General features: G+C 41.2%; 1 protein-coding gene across 1 annotated transcript; it reads right to left on the bottom strand.

The window, feature by feature from the left end:
• Nucleotides 1–93: 93 nt before the first annotated feature.
• Nucleotides 94–6,775, bottom strand: LOC108415740. Its single transcript, XM_037546792.1, has 9 exons — nt 6,466–6,775; nt 6,228–6,299; nt 5,946–6,009; nt 5,293–5,676; nt 4,849–5,139; nt 4,372–4,662; nt 3,489–3,863; nt 975–1,337; nt 94–194 (listed from the first exon to the last, which is right to left on the bottom strand). The coding sequence occupies exons 3-9, from the start codon at nt 5,980–5,982 to the stop codon at nt 94–96; spliced, it is 1,842 nt and encodes a 613-aa protein (XP_037402689.1). The 5' UTR covers nt 5,983–6,009; nt 6,228–6,299; nt 6,466–6,775.
• Between the last annotated feature and the right edge of the window lie 12,230 nt (nt 6,776–19,005).

The raw sequence follows: 19,005 nt of genomic DNA, 5'->3' as shown, positions 1-19,005 counted from the left end.
CTTCTCAAAAGCACCTAAAGGAAAAAAAATCAGAAATCACAAATTAGGGTAACTGAATATCCTTAAAGACTCTAAGGAATAAATAAATGTCTCTCAAACTGAAGCATAACTATAATAAACACATTCCCCCCACACATATTCAAACTTTTTCCCTGAGAAGCCACCTTCCCTTTTGATTTTTTTAAGGATCAACCCTAAGAAACAACCATTTAACAACAATAATCAGTCTTATAGCTGATATATGTAAATGAGCTCTGTTTTGATGGGATGCCCTGTTTTGTGCTTCATTCAAAAAACAGGTCAGGCTGAGAGACATCTTATGATTTCATTGTGAAAGTTGAATAGGTTCTGTATGTTGAATATGTGGAGATGAAGTGATGATTTTTGTGACCTCACAGAAACAATATATTCGAAATGGGCTGTTTTTTGCAGTTTAGTTTTATGAACTGTGTTGGGGAAGAAGGAACTGGGGTGCCTTTTTCCCTAATGCAGCATTTTAAATAAATCCTAACTATGTTTGTTGCACTGGATGCTCTAAAATGTCACCCTCTCAGACTGGAATGCAGTGCTTATTTCACTTGCACATACATGCACTGTGCAGAAGTATATTAAAATATTGATAAGCCACAATTGTACTGAGCTTATTAACACAACAGGGCCATATTGATATTTTGAACAGCACTGGTAATGATACAGTCATTTAAATATTTAGGTTTTGAAATTTCCATCTCCCTCCAAGCCCTTTTTAATAATTTTCTGTAAATCATCATGTCTGACTGGTTGAGTAAGTGGATTACAAGTAGGGATTTTTGTTATGAAGAACAGTATATCGCTGCTGCTGGAAGAAAATGTTTTTCAGTTTTTGGTACAATTGTAAAATGCCTGTTGTTCTTTTTATGAAGAATGGACACAAAGAAATGACCCAACATGACTTTGGTTCCACTGACTTACTTTAAAAGTAATGTAGGTTTTTCCTTTTCCTGTCAAGTTGTCATTTTGGAGATACAATGTATTCTTCCAACAACAGCAATATACTGTATGAGACTCACATGAGGGGTAGAACCTGACTTCAGTCACAGCAGTCTGTCCACTTGGGTAACTAACAGTGCAAGTAACAGAAACATCATCCTCCTGGAGGTTCCATGTAATTTCTTTGGTTATCTTCCATTTGCCTTCATTTAGGGGTGTGTGCAGCAGACGTTCAGTTCCATGGGAGATACTGAAGCTCAGTGTTGGAGGTGTTGGAGGACAGGTGTGCATCACACTGCAGGACAAGGTGATCGGCTCACCGACCTGCTCACTGCCAATAATATCCACCTTTGGTTTCTCAATAATGTCTAGAAAAGATAAACATGTTTATTAATGAGTAATAAAAACTCACAAGTGCTATTGATGTGATACTAAAGTAAAAATAACCCAACTATAAGACTGCAAATTACAAAAATGAATTTATACATGAAGAAATTTTTGGAAAGGGAGAAATGACTGTCAACTAGACATCATTAAAAGATGTTTTTTTAATCCTTCAATGCAAATTTCATACTTAAGTACTACATCTGTGAACATAAAATCTAAGTAGTAAATCCTAAAGGTATAAACCTTTTTCTAATTAAGCTGTGTCAAGTAATCTGCATATCACCTTGTTACCCTGAACCCTACACTTTCAGTAGAAATACTATAGTAAATACATGATCTAGATACTTTTGGAGTTATGAATTACTCTTGATATTTACTGGGACACTAAGTCTATGAAGTGCAATTCAAACCTCAGCCAGATGGTGTCAGTGTAAGATGGACCAAGTAGTAACTTCTAACATTCCTTGCCCAGTTACAAGTTTGCTCTTAGCTCTCACAGTTATGGTACTGCAAGTACTGAAACACACAGTTCTATACTTTTGCAGCAGTGGTACTGTTGTTATCTGATTTATGTTCTTCTCCATTTTTTTTTGCCACATTTTTGTCCACTACGTTTTGGAGTCCAGAATGTTCTAATTAGGTAATTTTTCTTCATAAAATCATACAGATGTATAACTGATGCCAAAGAAGTATATCATCACACAGCATTTAAATAAAGAATAAATGCAATTCACTGAAACCATCTCAGCAAATTAAAGTAACGCCTTTAATTTTATGATAATAAAACAGACAAAAGAACTTAGAAAATATCAACACATACACAAATTTAACACACATACACTAACGCAGGAAAGCCAATCAGTCATTTATAAATCAATCTTCAAAAAGCTGATTATAACAGTTTAGTTCACCATATAGTAACAATTTGTTATACCACAGCAACTACCCAACAATGCCTTAGCAACCATTTAAAACTATGCTATAGCAAACACCTAGTAAAACCTTAGCAACCACATTGGATGCCATAGAAACCATTGACATTATCCTAGTAGCCACTGAAAATACAATAGTGACCACCATAGCAACAACCTAGCAACTATCTAGCAACACCATAGTAACTACCTGGAATGTTATAGCAACCATCTCACAAGAGAGGGGAGTTGCTTAAGCTGTGTAATCATTATTTTCAGAAAATGCATGTTTTTAGTTTAAACTCAAATGACGATCGTCTAAATTGAACTACTGATGTATGTGGCAGAAGCATCATTTGGCAATTGTGTGACAGGTTTTATCTTCTGACGCAATCATAAAGCTGCACAACTCACATGTGCAAAAATGGTTTTCATATGTACCAAGGAGCTGACCTATTGACCCCTAACACTGCCACCAAAAACAAGTAAATAATAAGTCAGTGCACCATTCACCAGAAATACATTTTATGTCCAAATACCACTTATAATTACTGAATTTATCTGTTTTAAAGTGCGTCCATTGCTAAAACAGGTATTCAATTGATCACAACAGTTTTTTTTTTCAAAGGAAAGCCTTGCCAATAAAATGTGATGTACTGGAGTAGCTGCACATGATTCTAAGGTCATTTTTCAGCATCAGCTATAGGAGTATAAAGATCCCCAACATTGGGCTGTGAAGCAGTGGGACTGTGTTGTCTGGGTTGTTGGAGATCCAGGCTGAGCTTGAGTGGTGTTTCTGATCTAGAACTAACAGTCCAGCATCAGTATCTGACCTCTCTAATGCTTTTGTTTCAGTGAAATACTTGTTTAAAGATTTTTAGTTCATGCCTTCCTTATAAATCAAATATTTTAATGGCATAAACTTCAAATGTAATATTTCACTTCTTTTAACTGCTTCCCTGAGGTGTGAATAATTTCACTAATACTGTAATAACCATGGTGACTTAATTTACATATGCTTTTGTACTGTTACTGTATTGACTGACTGATATGTTTGCACTTGATCTTACTAAACTGCTTAGATTGCAAAGACTGACTTCAGGTCCTTTAGTCCTCAGTTTAGCAGAAGCAATGTTTTAGTAAAGGTAAGGAGTTTAATGTAGGTATTGTAATGACAATAAGCATACATAATACAACAACCAGTAAAGGCTTGGGTCTTACCTGTTACTTCAAGGGCGATCGTTACTTCAAGGTAATTTTCTCTGTGGTAAGTTACAATAGACTTTGGATCCATCCATGGATACAGTCTCTCCTGGTTATGCTGCAGTTCAAGATGCTGGATCTTCAAGCTACAGTTTCCCTCATTTGGAGATCCGTACAAGCTCGTCTTCCCTCTGAACTTGGGGACGACTTTCTGTGTTGATTGATCGTACACTAAAGGATACTGTGTTTCAGAGAATTCATACCATTTCACATTGACATTCCTGGGCTTGGAGGTTTTGAAGTCAAAACTGCAGGGAATGACCACACATGAGCCCCGGACCCCTCTGATCGCATTGGGCATGGAGAAGGTCCATTCACGGGAGAACATTGACCCTTTCAAGAAAATGGTACAGTAATGTTTATAGTGCAGTAAGTGTCCACCTTTCAGCCCCAAAATGTACAGATTCTGTGTAATCACTGTGACCGACTGCAACCTGATGCTCTTTGATGCTTACATGAGACTTGTGGGATGGCAGGCCATTGTATATGTAGCTTAAAAGAAAAGACGTGGTGGGTTTGATTTAAAAATAATTCTCCAGCTAGTGCCAGTGCCACCTAATTTTTACACTCTTCAGCTTGAGTATGCAGAAGATTTGAGCAAAGACTGTCACCCAGTAAAACCTAAAATCATGACCTTAGCGCTAGAACTTCAGACCCACATTTTCAGACTTGTACTTCCAGCTGTCTTATAAGTATACCTCTAGTGGTACATTTTAGAATTGCAGCCAATGGCTATATATCTATTTATGCAAAGTATAATTAACAACACATGTAGCATAAATACATCAAAAGAAACACAAGAGAATCAGTAAAAAAAGAGAACCTAAGGGTTTTTACTTACGCTTCACTTTTAAAGTAATTCTCTCTGTTTGAACACTTCCTTTAAATTCTACGAAGCAGGTAAGGACTTTCCCATGGTCAGTAGCCCTTGCAGTGAATTTTAGTGTTGATCTAGCTTCCTGTTGTGCTCCTGGTACAAAAGACATGCTGCCAGGTAACTGTCCACCATTCCAAGTGATGTAAGGTCGATCTCCGGGGCACTTGTACATAACCGAGCAAACGATGTCTGTTTCCACTCCCTCAAGAAACTCTGTGCTGGAATCAGGTGTAATCTGGGGTGTGTAAATGGGACCTGTTGATAAGAAAGATAAAATCTGACATTAAAACATCCACAATGCAACTACACAATGTGTTAATGTGTTTCTAAACATTGGAAAGGAGTAAATGAGAGCATGCTTTGATATTATTTGCTTTTCCAGGGTCCACACAATTAATTTCTCTATTATTCTGAAACATCCAAAAAATAAATGCCTCTTACACGTCGCAGTGTGTGTTCTAGTAGCTGAAGCTGAAAGGCCTCCAGGATGTCGGACCACACAGTCAACTCTCTGGTTAACAGATGTAACAATCCCTGTACGTATCAGTGTGATTTTCCAGGTGCCACTTCCAATGTATGTGTGTTCCGGGCTGCCATCTGTTCCTTCTATCCCACTCAGAGTCAGAGTGGGATTTCTGTAAGGGCAGGTGTGGGATGTGCTACACTGAACAGTGACAGTTTCCCCAATTCGGTTTCCTCCATAAATGTCAATGCTGGGTGGTTGTGCTGATGCTGTAACCGGCAAATGAACATTAGAGAATATCAGCACTGAATTAGGGAAAGAAAAGACATTATATCTGAGACATTTTTACAACACAGTTTAATTAAGTGTAAAAAAGTGCAGCAGTGATTTATGAAAATCAAAGTGAGAAGATAAATACTTACTTTCAATATAAATCGTACTGGTAACATCATAGAATGTGTAAGTACTGCTTCCAACATTTTCTGGGTCTATCCAGGTATAAAGTTTTTCTCCATGGTGGGAATGATCAAGGTCCTCAATCAGCAGGCTGCAGCCCCTCCTGTATGTGCTTCCATATAAACTGGTTTTTCCTCTGAACTTGTCAATCACTGATCCAGGGTGCCAACTATCATACACTAAAGGGTATCCACGACTAACATACTGATACCACACGACTCGATAAGGGTTTGTAGGTGGATATGAGTAGTAGGAGTATCTACATGGTATAACCAGGCAGGAACGATATAGGCCTTTAATGCTCCCTGGCATTGTTACTGACCATGTCCAAGTACCACTAAACAGGATGCCTGTGTGCCAGAAAAAATAAAAGTTTTTAAAGAGGGAATTATTACTAAACTAAACATTCTATATTTTAGGTCTTTTCCTTTATATTTTAAATGTTTTTTTTTTTTTTGCTCTAGAAACTGCTGTTGTGACTAAAAAGGTTCTAATATAACTTTTTAAAATATTGTCAATAAAATTATAGACCTCTGCCTGTTAAAGTAGATAAGTGTATGTGTTACTGTGAATAACAATTTTTATTTGCATAAAGAGTGTAAATAAAAACACACTGTACCATGAAAAATCACGTGCAGCAGCAGAAGTCTTGCCATGTTCTCGACTGCAGATAAATCAAAATTCTGACAACAGGACAGATATTTTACTGGTTAATATATGAATATGAATAACTATGGATAAGTTTAGTTTATTCCAAGATTCATTATATTGTGATGACACCACAATAAATACACTGTATACTACCACTTTCAGTTCTTATTTTTATTATTATATATTCATCCAGCTTAAATTAACAATTTTCAAAGGCTACAATCTCTGTGTAACTGAAATGTCAACTTACAAGGCCACAACTGCAGTGGAGACCGTTTCAAATGCAGTGCAGGGCTGTTAAATTCACTTTATTAGAATAATACTGTAAAACAATAAAAGTTTCAAATTACTAGTAATTCTTCTGGCAATACTGAACAATCTATTCTATATAGTTTTAAAGTAGTTAAATGATTAATTAGATAAAACATGAAATCTTGATTAAAAAGTCATCTGATATTAAAATAATAATCTATTTTTAAATAGCTTACCTTCCTCTTTAGAAAATCAGACACAAACTGCAACTCAGGAAAAACAACACTATTAATATCCATAAATTCTCGCTGCTTAGATTTGTTTTTTTTTTCATTAGTTAGTAAAAACGTTATATAGCACTCAGTGTAATGACAAAGATGACAGAACTGGACCATCAGAGTGCTGCCGTACTTAGAATATGCTCTTAGACCAAGCCCCTTCCTTCCTAATTTAACTACTTTTAGTATGACATCTGTGATGTGCCTGAAAAACTTTCATTACAAGGAAACATCACACTGAACCACAGTACGCTTTGTGCTCTGCTTTCTGGTTTTCTACTGTGGTTTTGAATCATTCTGTTGCAATAGAATTTCTTAATGTGATTAACCTGATGGGCAGGAATTTCACAGAGGGTCTACTCTCACTTAAGTGGTCTCCTGACTAGTCACTGTTGGCTCAGGCTGGTCACAGACAACCATCTAATGTGAAAATCAATGCTGAAAATGTTATAGACAGAATTCCAATTTAAATGCTGAATTTGTGTCAATATGTGATGAGAAAGCCAGTTCATCATAAGTATGATCACCAGTATGAAGTACAAGAGCTGATGCAAATACTGAACAGAGATGACTGTCTTTAAGAATGCAAAGTGGGGGTTTTAAAATCAAGGGGTTCCACAGATCACACAGGTTACTCCTTTCCTTTACTCATAGCTCATTTTAGTTGCCATCTGAAGTGGAGGGAAGATTATCCTAAAACATCACACACTTCTGCTATTGTGTCTAAACAGAATTATTAAAATGTAAGTTGTATTGACCTTTCGTCAATCTGACTTGAAAGTATTTGGCAGACTTTCCACAAATATGGTGAACTCAGAACTTGACAACTTCTTCCTTAAAATATTTGTCAACCAAAGTACAGCACATTAATATAGTCCTAATAAATCAGATTCTTAACGTGTAAAAAGGTTAATAGTTAAGCAAAGCTGTTACAGCAGCACAGCATGAAGATGAAAGAAAGCTGTTGTCTCCAGTCAGCCACTTGAGACGTCTAACTTGAGAGGTAACTCTAATACTTGGGCCGGAAGTCCTCTTCATGGGTAATTGTTTTCAGGCCACCAGAGGGGGTAATAAACAATAAACAAAAGCTATAACATAACCATCACCAAGGGACTGATTAATAAATCCTGGGGATGAACCCACAAACAACAATGAACAAATGTCAGTGTTCAAGCTACAGCTACCAAAAATTGTATAAAAAGTGTGGGAAACACTTTAAAATTCTCATTGTGATATTTCAATACCATTTTTTTAAATTGTGGATATTCTCTATTGTTTTAAAATGTGTCGTTTTTTTACAAACATCTCAGAAGAAAGAAATGAATATAAGCCCACCAACGAAGACTTCAAAAATGTTAGTACATTATTCTTAGTTTATTAGAAAATATTATATTCAATCTTTATTTGATATTGTTATCTAGAAACGATCTTATATTTTTTATTATGATTACTGGTATTATGTAGTAACATTAGTAGCATTATATAAATCATTCTAGTAAATTGGTTCAGAAAGCATTTCTGAATTTTAACTGATTTAGACTCTAGATTTTAAATACATTGTTCCATTTTATTTTTACTCTACTGTAGCCTAACCGCCTTTTAATGCCCCATAATAACCCAATGTTGTGAAGGTAAATGTGAATAAAAATTGCGTATGTATCATTTTACATGATGTGTTACCTTTTGTCTGATGCTGGTTCCTGACTGTAGATGGGATTAGCTGTGGCAAATGCCTTTCCCGTGGCCCCAATTACAGCCTCAAAAGCTGGCAAGCCACGAAAGCTGGCAAGAAGGCGTGGCCCAAATGCTAAGCACAGATGAGACCCTGCAAGGACAGTGAGAGAATGAGATCTGAGAGGATGAGATAATACTTCTTGTTAAAACTGTCTTTTCTGGAATTCTGTGAAGGTGCTTTGCGACAACATCTGTTGTAAAAAGCGCTATACAAACAAATTTGATTTGATTTGTTGTGCAAGGCATCAGTGGATGTTGCACCCAGTGGTCATATGCCTCAAAACAAATTACAACTACATGGTTGTGCTCCTTGCACACAAGCCTGATGCACTGAGAACACCAGCTACTATGCTGCTCCTCTTCCCTTGGCCTTCCTGTATGATGTCCTCTTGTTGCTGGGTGGCTTTGTTTGGTTTGAAATTTGTGGGGAACAACCTCCACATACCACCTGTCTTGAAGATATCAAAATCAACAGAGATAAACAGCAGAGAATTCGGGTTCAATAGCAACATGACCTTGGTGAACTATGTGCCAATAAAGGAAAAGGTTGTTCTCCTCTGGAGCACTGTGTCTGATGGATGACAATACTGTGAAAAAAACAGAAGTGATACAGTACTATACTGTAACAAAACAAAAAACAGAGTGGACAAAAAAGATCAGATGCGAATGGTGCCCTGCTACAATATAATGGATGCTACCTTGCTTAATGCTTATACCAGGGGTTGGCAACATGCAGCTCTGGAGCCACATGTGGCTCTTTTACTGCCTTGTTGTGGTACCACAGCAGAATTAGATTTGTAGATAAAAATAAAAAAAACTCCTTTGCAGTAAAATAAAACTCTGCTGTTCATTCTAACACAGTTTTAACAATAAATGGTCTTGAATGCTGTTAGCCAATACCTTACAAAAACACAAAGAGGAAGCCTTAAGACAAACATTGATCATTTGACGACAAACAGGCCTATTTCCATTTATAATGACTCCAGCTATAATGATATGTTTAATCTGCAACGAGAAATTCACAAAATCATGAAGCTGGAGTCTACGTCTCAGTCTGCTTCTTGTTTTAATTTTGCCATCCAGGCGTCCAGGAGGCATCCTAACCAGATGCCCGAACCACCTCAGCTGGCTCCTCTCAATGTGGAGAAGCAGCGGATCTACTCCGAGTCCCTCCCGGATGACCGAACTTCTCACCCTATCTCTAGGGAAGAGTCCAGACACCCTGTGGAGGGAACTCATTTCGGCCGCTTGTATTCGTGATCTCGTTCTTTTGGTCATTACCCAAAGCTTGTGACCATAGATGAGTGTGGGAACGTAGATCGACCGGAAAATCGAGAGTCTTGCCTTATGGCTCAGTTCTTTCTTTACCACAACAGACTGGTAAAGAGCCTGCATCACTGCTGCCCCAGCACCAATCCGCCTGTCAATCTCCCGCTCCCTTTTACCATCACTTGTGAACAAGACCCCGAGATACTTAAACTCCTCCACTTGAGGCAAGAGCTTATCCCCGACCCAGAGAGGGCTCTCCACCGTTTTCCGCCTGAGAACCATGGCCTCGGATTTAGAGGTACCGATTCTCATCCCGGTCGCTTCACACTCGGCTGCAAACTGATCCAGCGAAAGCTGAAGTTCACGGTCTGATGTCCCCCAATAGGACCACATCATCTACAAACAGCAGCGATGTGACCTTGTGGTCACCAAACCTGACACCCTCCATCCCCTGACTGTGCCTAGAAATTCTATCCATGAAAATTATGAATAGAATCGGTGACAAAGGGCAGCCCTGACAGAGTCCAACTCTCACTGGGAACGAGTCTGACTTACTGCCAGCCATGCGAACCAACAGGGCCTGAATGGCTCGTAGCAACTCGTAGCAAAGAGCCATGTACCCTGTACTCCCGGAGCACCTCCCACAGAATACCCCGGGGAACACAGTCGAATGCCTTCTCCAAATCTGCAAAGCACATGTGGACTGGTTGGGCAAACTCCCATGAACCCTCCAGAATCCTGGAGAGGGTGAAGAGTTAGTCCAGTGTTCCACGACAAGGGCGGAACCCACACTGCTCCTCCTGAATCTGAGGTTTGACTATAAGCCGGATTCCCTTCTCCAGTACCCCTGCATAGACCTTACCAGGGAGACTCAAGAGTGTGATTCCCCTGTAGTTGGAACACACCCTCCGGTCCCCCTTTTTAAAAAGAGGCACCACCACCCTAGTCTGCCAATCCAGTGGCACTGCCCCCGATGTCCACGCAATGTTGAAAAGGCATGTCAGCCAAGACAGCCCCACAACATCCAGAGCCTTGAGGAACTCGGGACAGATCTCATCCACCCCTGGTGCCTTGCCACCAAGGAACTTTTTAACTACCTTAGCAACTTCGGCCTCAGTAATGGACAAGCCTATTCCTGTGTCCCCAGACTCAGCCTCCTCACTGGAGAACGTGTCGGTGGGATTGAGAAGTTCCTCAAAGTATTCCTTCTACCACCCAAAGACGTCTTCAGTTGAAGTCAGCAGCACACCATCTCCACTATATACGGTGCTAATGGCACACTGGTTTCCCCTTCTGAGTCGCCTGACGGTTTGCCAGAATCTTTTTGGAGCCGACTTAAAGTCACTTTCCAAGGCCTCACCAAACTCCTCCCACACCCAGGTTTTTGCCTTGGCGACAACTGAAGCCGCAGATCGCTTGGCCTGTCGATAACTGCCAGCTGCCTCTGGTGTCCCTCAGGCCAACCAGGCCCGGTAGGACTCCTTCTTCAGCTTGATGGCATCTCTCATCTGGGGTGTCCACCACTGGGTTGGAGGATTACTGCCCCGACGGGCACCAACTACCTTGCGGCCACAGCTACAGTCAGCCACTTCAACAATGGAGGAACGGAACATGGCCCATTCTGAGTCAATGTCCCTCACCTCCCCCGATATCTGGTCAAAGTTCTGACTGAGGTGTGAGTTGAAGATCAATTTGACAGGTTCTTCTGCCAGACGTTCCCAGCAAACCCTTACTATACATTTGGGTTTGCCTGGTCTGACCGGCATCTTCCCCCACCACCTGATCCAACTGACCACCAGGTTTTGATCAGTTGACAGCTCAGCTCCTCTCTCCACACGGCCACAAGTCTGATGACACGACTACAAAGTCAATCATTGAACTGCGGCCTAGGGTGTCCTTGTGCCATGTGCACTTATGGACATCCTTGTGGTCAAATGTGTTCGTGATGGACAAACTATGGTTTGCACAGAAGTCCAAAATACAGAACACCACTCGGGTTCGGTTCTGAGAGGCCATTCCTCCCAATCACACCCCTCCAGGTCTCACTGTCGTTGCCCACATGAGCGTCGAAGTCCCCCAGTAGGACAATAGAGTCTCCAGGGGGAGCACTTTCAAGCACCCTTCCCAAGGACTCTAGGAAGGCTGGGTACTCTGAACTGCTGTTCGGTGCATAAGCACAGACAACAGTCAGGACCCGTTCCCCAACCCGAAGGCGTAGGGAAGCTACCCTCACGTCCACCGGAGAAAACCCCAACATACCAGCACCGAGTCGAGGGGCTATGAGAAAGCCCACACCTGCCCGCCGCCTCTCACCATGGGCAACTCCAGAAAAGAATAAAGTCCAGCCCCTGTCAAGGAGATTGGACCCAGAGCCCAAGCTGTGTGTTGAGGTGAGCCCGACCACATCTAGCCGGTATCTCTTAACCTCGCGCACCAACTCAGGCTCCTTCCCTGCCAGTGAGGTAACATTCCAAGTTCCAAAAGCCAGTTTCAGGAACCAAGGATCAGAACAGCAAGGCCCATGCCTTCAGACACTGCCCGATCCACAAAGCACTGAACCCCTACTACTGCCCCTCCCATCGGTAGTGGGTCGATGGGAGGGGGGGGCTCATGTAGCTCCTTCGGGCTGGGCCCGGCCGGGCACCATGAGTAAATGCCCAGCCACCAGACGCTCGCTGGCAAGCCCCTCACCCCAGGCTTGGCTCCAGGATGGGGCCCCGGTAACCCTGACCCAGGCAGGGTACACAAGTTCTGTTTTCTTTTTGTTTTCATAGGGGTAATTATGGATCACACTTTGTCTGGACCAGACAAAGGACCAGTTTGCCCCGGGGAGACCCTACCAGGAGCTTTAGGTTCCCAGGACCCTAACAGGACAACATAGCTCCTAGGATCATTCAAGCAGACAAACTCCTCCACCAAGATAAGGTGGTGATCCATGGAGAAGTACATTAGCATATACTGAGACATATTTACAGCCAAGACATAAAATGTACATAAAATGTTGTGGCACCCAGGGTGGTCTGATTTTTGTTAAAAGGACAAAATGACTCTTCTTAACATTTGGGTTGCTGACCCTTGGCCTACACCAACTTCTCTGCAAAACACCCTGATTACATGGGTAATGTGAACAATGAATGGTGGCTATTCATCAGGATCTGGTTAAAGAGCTTGTCTTGTTGCATATAAAAAAGGATATTAGAAAGATGTGGGAAAGAAAAACACAAACACAGCCATCACCCAGTCTCAGGAGGACCTCAGACAGGAAGGCCAAGTGAAGAGTAGGGGGTACAAGATCAGCCCAGCTGCCAAATACAGTCAGCAGCTTGTGTTCCCAGGGCACCAGTCCTGTGTCCAAGGAGCACAAACATGTACGTTTCTTGTCATTTATTCAGTCACATTCACCACAGTTTACTACAGTTACACTACAGTTCAGTATCAGTGGTGTAATTCATCAGTGATACGTGTATGTTGTGTGTCAAAGTGACAAATGAACATATTTAAGAATTAAATGGATTATTGTTTGATTAAATAACTGCTAAAATGCTTATTTTAACTAAATTGATATGTCTATTTTGTGTATTTGTGTAAACTGGATGTAATAATACAAAACATTGTTCATTACGTAACAAAAGAAGACTGACAATAATTTGTGGTCATCAAAAACTAGATATTTAATGAACATGGACTGTTAAATGATAAATTGATTTCAAAAGATATAGCAAAGAAACATTCAGTCATGAAGAAAATAGGAAATTAATATAAGACCTTTTTGACCTGCTGACATTCACCTTGGCTAAGTATCTTCTCTTTTATCCTTTCTAGTACCTTTTTTGTCTTTTCTTTTATCTTCTCTAGTATCTTCTCTAGCATCTTCTCCAGTATCTTCTCCACTATCTTCTCCAGTATCTTCTCTAGTATCTTCTCTAGTATCTTCTCTAGTATCTTCTCTTATCTTCTTTGGTTAAATACTCATGCCATCAACTAATTTAAATGTTTTAACTGCATCATGCACTTTTCAATCCCTGTCCATGTTTCTCAGAGTCATACACGACGGAAACATTACTGGAGAAAGTGTGAAACCAGCAATCTCACCTACCCTCCACTTGTGACACATGGTCCAATCGTGGTGGCTGGTGGACTCTGGAATTGCCAGTCTGCAGTACAGAAGGTTGATTACATCACAAGCCTTGCTTCTTCTCAGTCTCTTGACTTTCTGGCTTTGACAGAGACCTGGATCACTCCAGAGAACTCTGCTACCCCTGCTGCTCTCTCTTCAGCTTTCTCTTTTTCACATTCTGCCCGCCGGATTGGAAGAGGTGGAGGCACGGGTCTGCTTCTGTCTAAACACTGGCGCTTCACACCACTTTCTTTTCCACAGCTTGTTATCTCTACTTTTGAATTTCATGCTGTCACTGTGTACTTTCCAAGCAAATTTCACATTCTTGCTGTTTATCGCCCCCCTTCTGCACTAGGTCACTTTATTGAGGAGCTGGACACTCTCCTGAGCCTCTTTCCAGTTGGTGAGACTCCACTCATCCTACTTGGTGACTTCAATTTGCCGTTAGACAAGTTACAGTCATCCTGCCTCCTTCCTTTGCTGTCTTCCTTCGACCTGACCCTCAACCAGTCACCTCCCACACATAGAGCTGGCAATGTCCTTGACTTGGTCTTCACCAGACCCACGTCTGCAAAGGACCTTGTGGTAACTCCACTAACCTGTTCGGATCACTACTTTCTATCATTCTCCCTCTCTCTCCCTTCTCTCCCAACTTTCCCTACTTCATCACACACCACCACAACACGTCGCAACCTGCATTCCATCTCTCCCTCAAACCTCGCCTCTTGTATCACCTCAACTCTGCCATCCCCTAACTCCTTCTCTTCCCTCTCAGTGGAATCGGCCACAGATACACTTCTGTCCTCCATATCATCTTCTCTTGATCATCTATATCCTGTCTCTTCCAGACCGTTAAGATCATCTCCACCTGCTCCTTGGCTGACTGAGGCTCTACGTAGCAACCGACGGGCTCTCAGACTGGCTGAGAAACGATGGAAGAAGTCAAGACTCACTGATGACCTTCTTTCCTATCAAACTCTTCTGTCCAAGTTTTCTAAAGAGGTGACTGCTGCTAAGTCTTCTTTCTACAGAGAGAAGCTTGAGGCATCTGCAGCAGATCCACGTAAACTTTTTAGCATCTTTTCTTCCCTCCTTAACCCTCCCCCTCCTCCTTCTCCCATCTCTCTTACTGCTAATGACATTGCTTCTTTCTTTAAAGAAAAGGTGAATAAGATCTGTGACTCCTTTTCTCTGACTCCAACCACTGTATGCCACCACTCACTCTCTCCTAAAACTCTTACCTGCTTCTCTTCTCTTTCAAATGAGGAAGTACATAAACTACTAACATCTTGTAACCCTACCACCTGTCCTCTGGATCCCATCCCATCTACACTGCTCCAGTCTATCTCTCATGAACTTCTTCCCTTCATTTCCTCCATCATCAACAGCTCCCTGTCATCTGGAATGGTTCCATCTTCTTTCAAGGCAGCTAGGGTGGTCCCCATCCTAAAGAAGCTGAGTCTCGATGGCACCGACATCAACAATTACCGACCGGTATCTCTCCTTTCCTTCCTTTCTAAAATTCTCGAACGTGCTGTTTACAACCAACTATCTGTCTTTCTCTCTGAAAACCAGCTACAGGACCCCAACCAATCCGGGTTCAAACCAGCCCACTCTACTGAAACAGCACTCATCGCAGTTTCAGAGAAACTCCATGCAGCAAGGTCAGCTGGACTGTCATCAGTTCTGATTCTTCTCGACCTCTCTGCAGCCTTTGACACTGTTAATCACAAGATTCTTCTGTCTATCCTTTCTGGCCTTGGCTTTTCAGGAACAGCATGGAAGTGGTTTGAGTCCTACCTAGAGGGGCGCTCCTACCAGGTAACATGGAGGGGCTCAACATCCACTCCATGCAACCTCTCCACTGGTGTTCCTCAAGGTTCAGCTCTGGGTCCTCTCCTATTTTCTCTCTATACCTGCTCACTCGGACATGTTATTTCTTCTCATGGCTTTTCATATCACTGCTATGCTGATGACACACAACTCATCCTTTCTTTTCCTCCTAATGACACACAGGTCTCGACTCGGATCGCAGCATGTCTGGCAGACGTTGCATCGTGGATGACAACCTACCACCTCAAGCTGAACCCAAGCAAGACGGAGATGCTTTACATCCCGGGATCTTCTGGTATTTGGTGTGATCTCTCAATTCCCTTTGAGAACACCCTGATTACTCCATCTACAGAAGCTCGTAGTCTTGGGGTAGTTGTAGATGACCAGCTCTCTTTCACGGCTCATGTTGCTAACCTGACTCGGTCATGCAGATTTCTCCTTTACAACATCCGGAGAATTCGACCTTTGCTCTCTAGAGAGGCCACACAGGTACTCGTTCAGTCTTTAGTCATTTCTAGACTAGATTACTGTAACTCCCTTCTGGCTGGTCTTCCAATGCGTACCATCAGGCCCCTGCAACTGATCCAGAATGCTGCAGCTCGACTTGTCTTCAACCATCCTAAATTCAGCCATGTCACTCCACTGCTGCGTTCCCTTCATTGGCTTCCTGTAGCAGCTCGCATCAGATATAAAACCCTGATGTTGGCCTACAAAGCCAAAAATGGTCCAGCTCCTTCCTACTTGAGATCAATGGTGAAAGCTAGATCCGTACCCAGAGACCTTCGTGCTTCAAGTACGGCTCGACTTGACCCACCATCTTGCAGATCACAAGGAAACCATGCCTCCAGACTGTTCTCTGTCTTGGCACCAAGGTGGTGGAATGAACACTGAAGTGTCCGAACAGCAGAATCACTTGCTGTCTTTAAACGACGTCTGAAGACCCATCTCTTTACACTACACTTATCTAATCACTAACACTGTCTATTAAAGATCTTCATCTCTTTTTGTTCACTGTATTTTATTACAAACTTTTTTTCAGCAGGTTTAGTGTTGTGTAGACTCTGTGTTGAGTTGTAGGTATTTTTCTACTTGTTGTACTTGTTTTAGGTCTCAATGCATAGATAACTTCAGGTAGCAATTTAGAGCAAAGCTCTTTAAAATTATGTCGACCTTTATTAACATGAGATATTCTGAAGTAATGACAAGCACTTTTGTAAGTCGCTCTGGATAAGAGCGTCTGCTAAATGCCATAAATGTAAATGTAAATGTAAATGTAAATGAAGTTTTTTGCATAGCTTGTGCATTAAAGGGTTAACAAACTTTCTCACCGCAACAGGAAAAAGGGCCACCAGGCCATTTGCCAGCACACTTAAAGAAACATGAACTCTAATTTCCCAACATAATGTAGCAGCTGCCACAAGCTGCCTCTCCTGTGTACAGAAACTTTGCTATGTAAAATGCCATTTAGAGGCTCATGGAAAAAGTGCCTCCAGTGAAAAGGGTCTCTTTATGTTGTTGTTTCATGCTGTATGATGTTGCTCTTTGGTTAAAGTGTCTGTGTGTGTTTATTTGTTATCCTATGGCAAGGTTAGAGTGGGTTCCTGTTAGTAACCGTAAGAGAAAGAGTAGGTCTGGGATGGACCTGCCTCTTGTTTTAATTCCTCAATTTCCAGCATCTTTTGAACATCATCTTTAGGTTACTTGTCAATTATCAACAATATCTGATTACATTGCTAAGACCGACATAAGTAATAATATATTTATTGAAAGACAAAATGTTTATTTAATTGCATAAAATATGGAAAATATGGTTTTGCTCAGAGGAGGCTAAAATAAATAAATAATTAAATAAATAAGAACCACAGACTAAGTAACTAAAACTGCCTTTCATTTCATGCTAATAACATGTCTCCATGATAGTTTTTGTGATATTGTACATTTTTCATTTGGTTTGGTTATTTTCACACTAATATGGACCAAATTACACACTGGAGTGTTTAGAATCGAGAACCATTTGTCACTGTGTTTGCACAATGTGAAATTAGACCTCTGCATTTAACCCGTCTGTACAGTGAAACACCCACATACATCCACACTAGTGAACACACACACTAGGAGGCAGTGAGCACACTTGCCCAGAGCAGTGGGCAGCCCTATCCACGGCGCCCGGGGAGCAATCAGGGGTTAGGTGCCTTGCTCAAGGGCACTTCAGTCATGGACTGTCAGCCGAGGGGATCGAACCGGTGACATTCCGTTCACAGGGCTGGTTTCCTAACCTCCAGACCACGACTGCCTCACATTTTTCATTTTATAGTTTATTTGATGGTTAGAAATTTTGCAGGGATGCAATTCCTCTCACTATTATACCCATGAAAATGTAAAAATAGAAATAGATAATATAAAATAGCGTCTTTCAACGTCTATCACGACACAAAGCAATAAACCTTTCTTCACATCTGCTTCTTAATGACTGATTAAACAATTTGAATTTAACCAATCAGGTCTCTGATACTTGGCCAAAAATACATTGTACGACCCAAGTGTCAAAAGTGTGTATCTTCATTGTTATTTTAGTGCTCATCTGCCATTAACAGCAGCTCATGTTGCAACAATGATGAGTGTGTAAAGAGTAAAATGTTAAAGCAGGCAGATTGTGTGACCAGTACAGCGCTGGTGTCCACTGAGAAAAGCATACAATTGTGTTGAGTTCTCTCATTTGGTGTGCACTATTTTGAAAATACTTTCCCACCAACTGGGTCACTGGTTCACAGTTCACTTCTTTGGCACTGACCTAAACAAGGGTGCTCTGTTTACACGTCAAAACAAGCTGAATTAAAGGAAAAGTTGGATAGGTCCTTACCAAACAAGGTTGGTGTGATAGTGACTTTAGGAGAACAAATTAGGAATAAGAAATATTAAAATTGATAGTTAGTAAATTCAAACTGTGAGCCACTGTGTTTATAATCACAGGGTATTACAGTGAAAACATTTTTATGGGATCAGTGAGCTGCACCTCCTCTCACGGAACACAAACTCATGTTTAAGAAATGCCCTGCCTCCCAGCAGAAATGAACATTGTGATTAGTTCTCTTAATGAGTTTGACTCTTTCTGTTCCTGTCTATTGGTCAGCTCTCCGTATAATTAATTTTGTTTTGATGTAAGCATCCTGAACTCTATCAGGAAGTGGTGGGTCATCACCCCAGTACTTTGAAAAGTTGTGTGACAAAATGTCTGCTTGCCCCTGTGGTTCCAGTGCCCCTGGTTTTGGTAGTGACCGTTCTGAATATTCAATAATATAAAATGGATTTTCAGATTTTGGGACACAAAGAAATGGGATGCTGCCTTCCAACTGTGTCAGAGAATATACAACCCCAATTCCACTGAACTTGGGATGTTGTGTAAAACATAAATAAAAACAGAATGCCATGATTTGCAGATCCTTTTCAACCTATATTCAATTGAATACACTACAAAGACAAGATATTTAATGTTCAAATGGATAAACTTTATTGTTTTTTTGCAAATATTCACTCTTTTTGAATTT

The sequence above is a fragment of the Pygocentrus nattereri genome, chromosome 17 (genome assembly GCF_015220715.1).
Source record: "Pygocentrus nattereri isolate fPygNat1 chromosome 17, fPygNat1.pri, whole genome shotgun sequence".
Taxonomy (NCBI): domain Eukaryota; kingdom Metazoa; phylum Chordata; class Actinopteri; order Characiformes; family Serrasalmidae; genus Pygocentrus; species Pygocentrus nattereri.
Note: the sequence above shows the minus strand (reverse complement) of the source record. Positions and strands in the feature narration are given on the sequence as shown.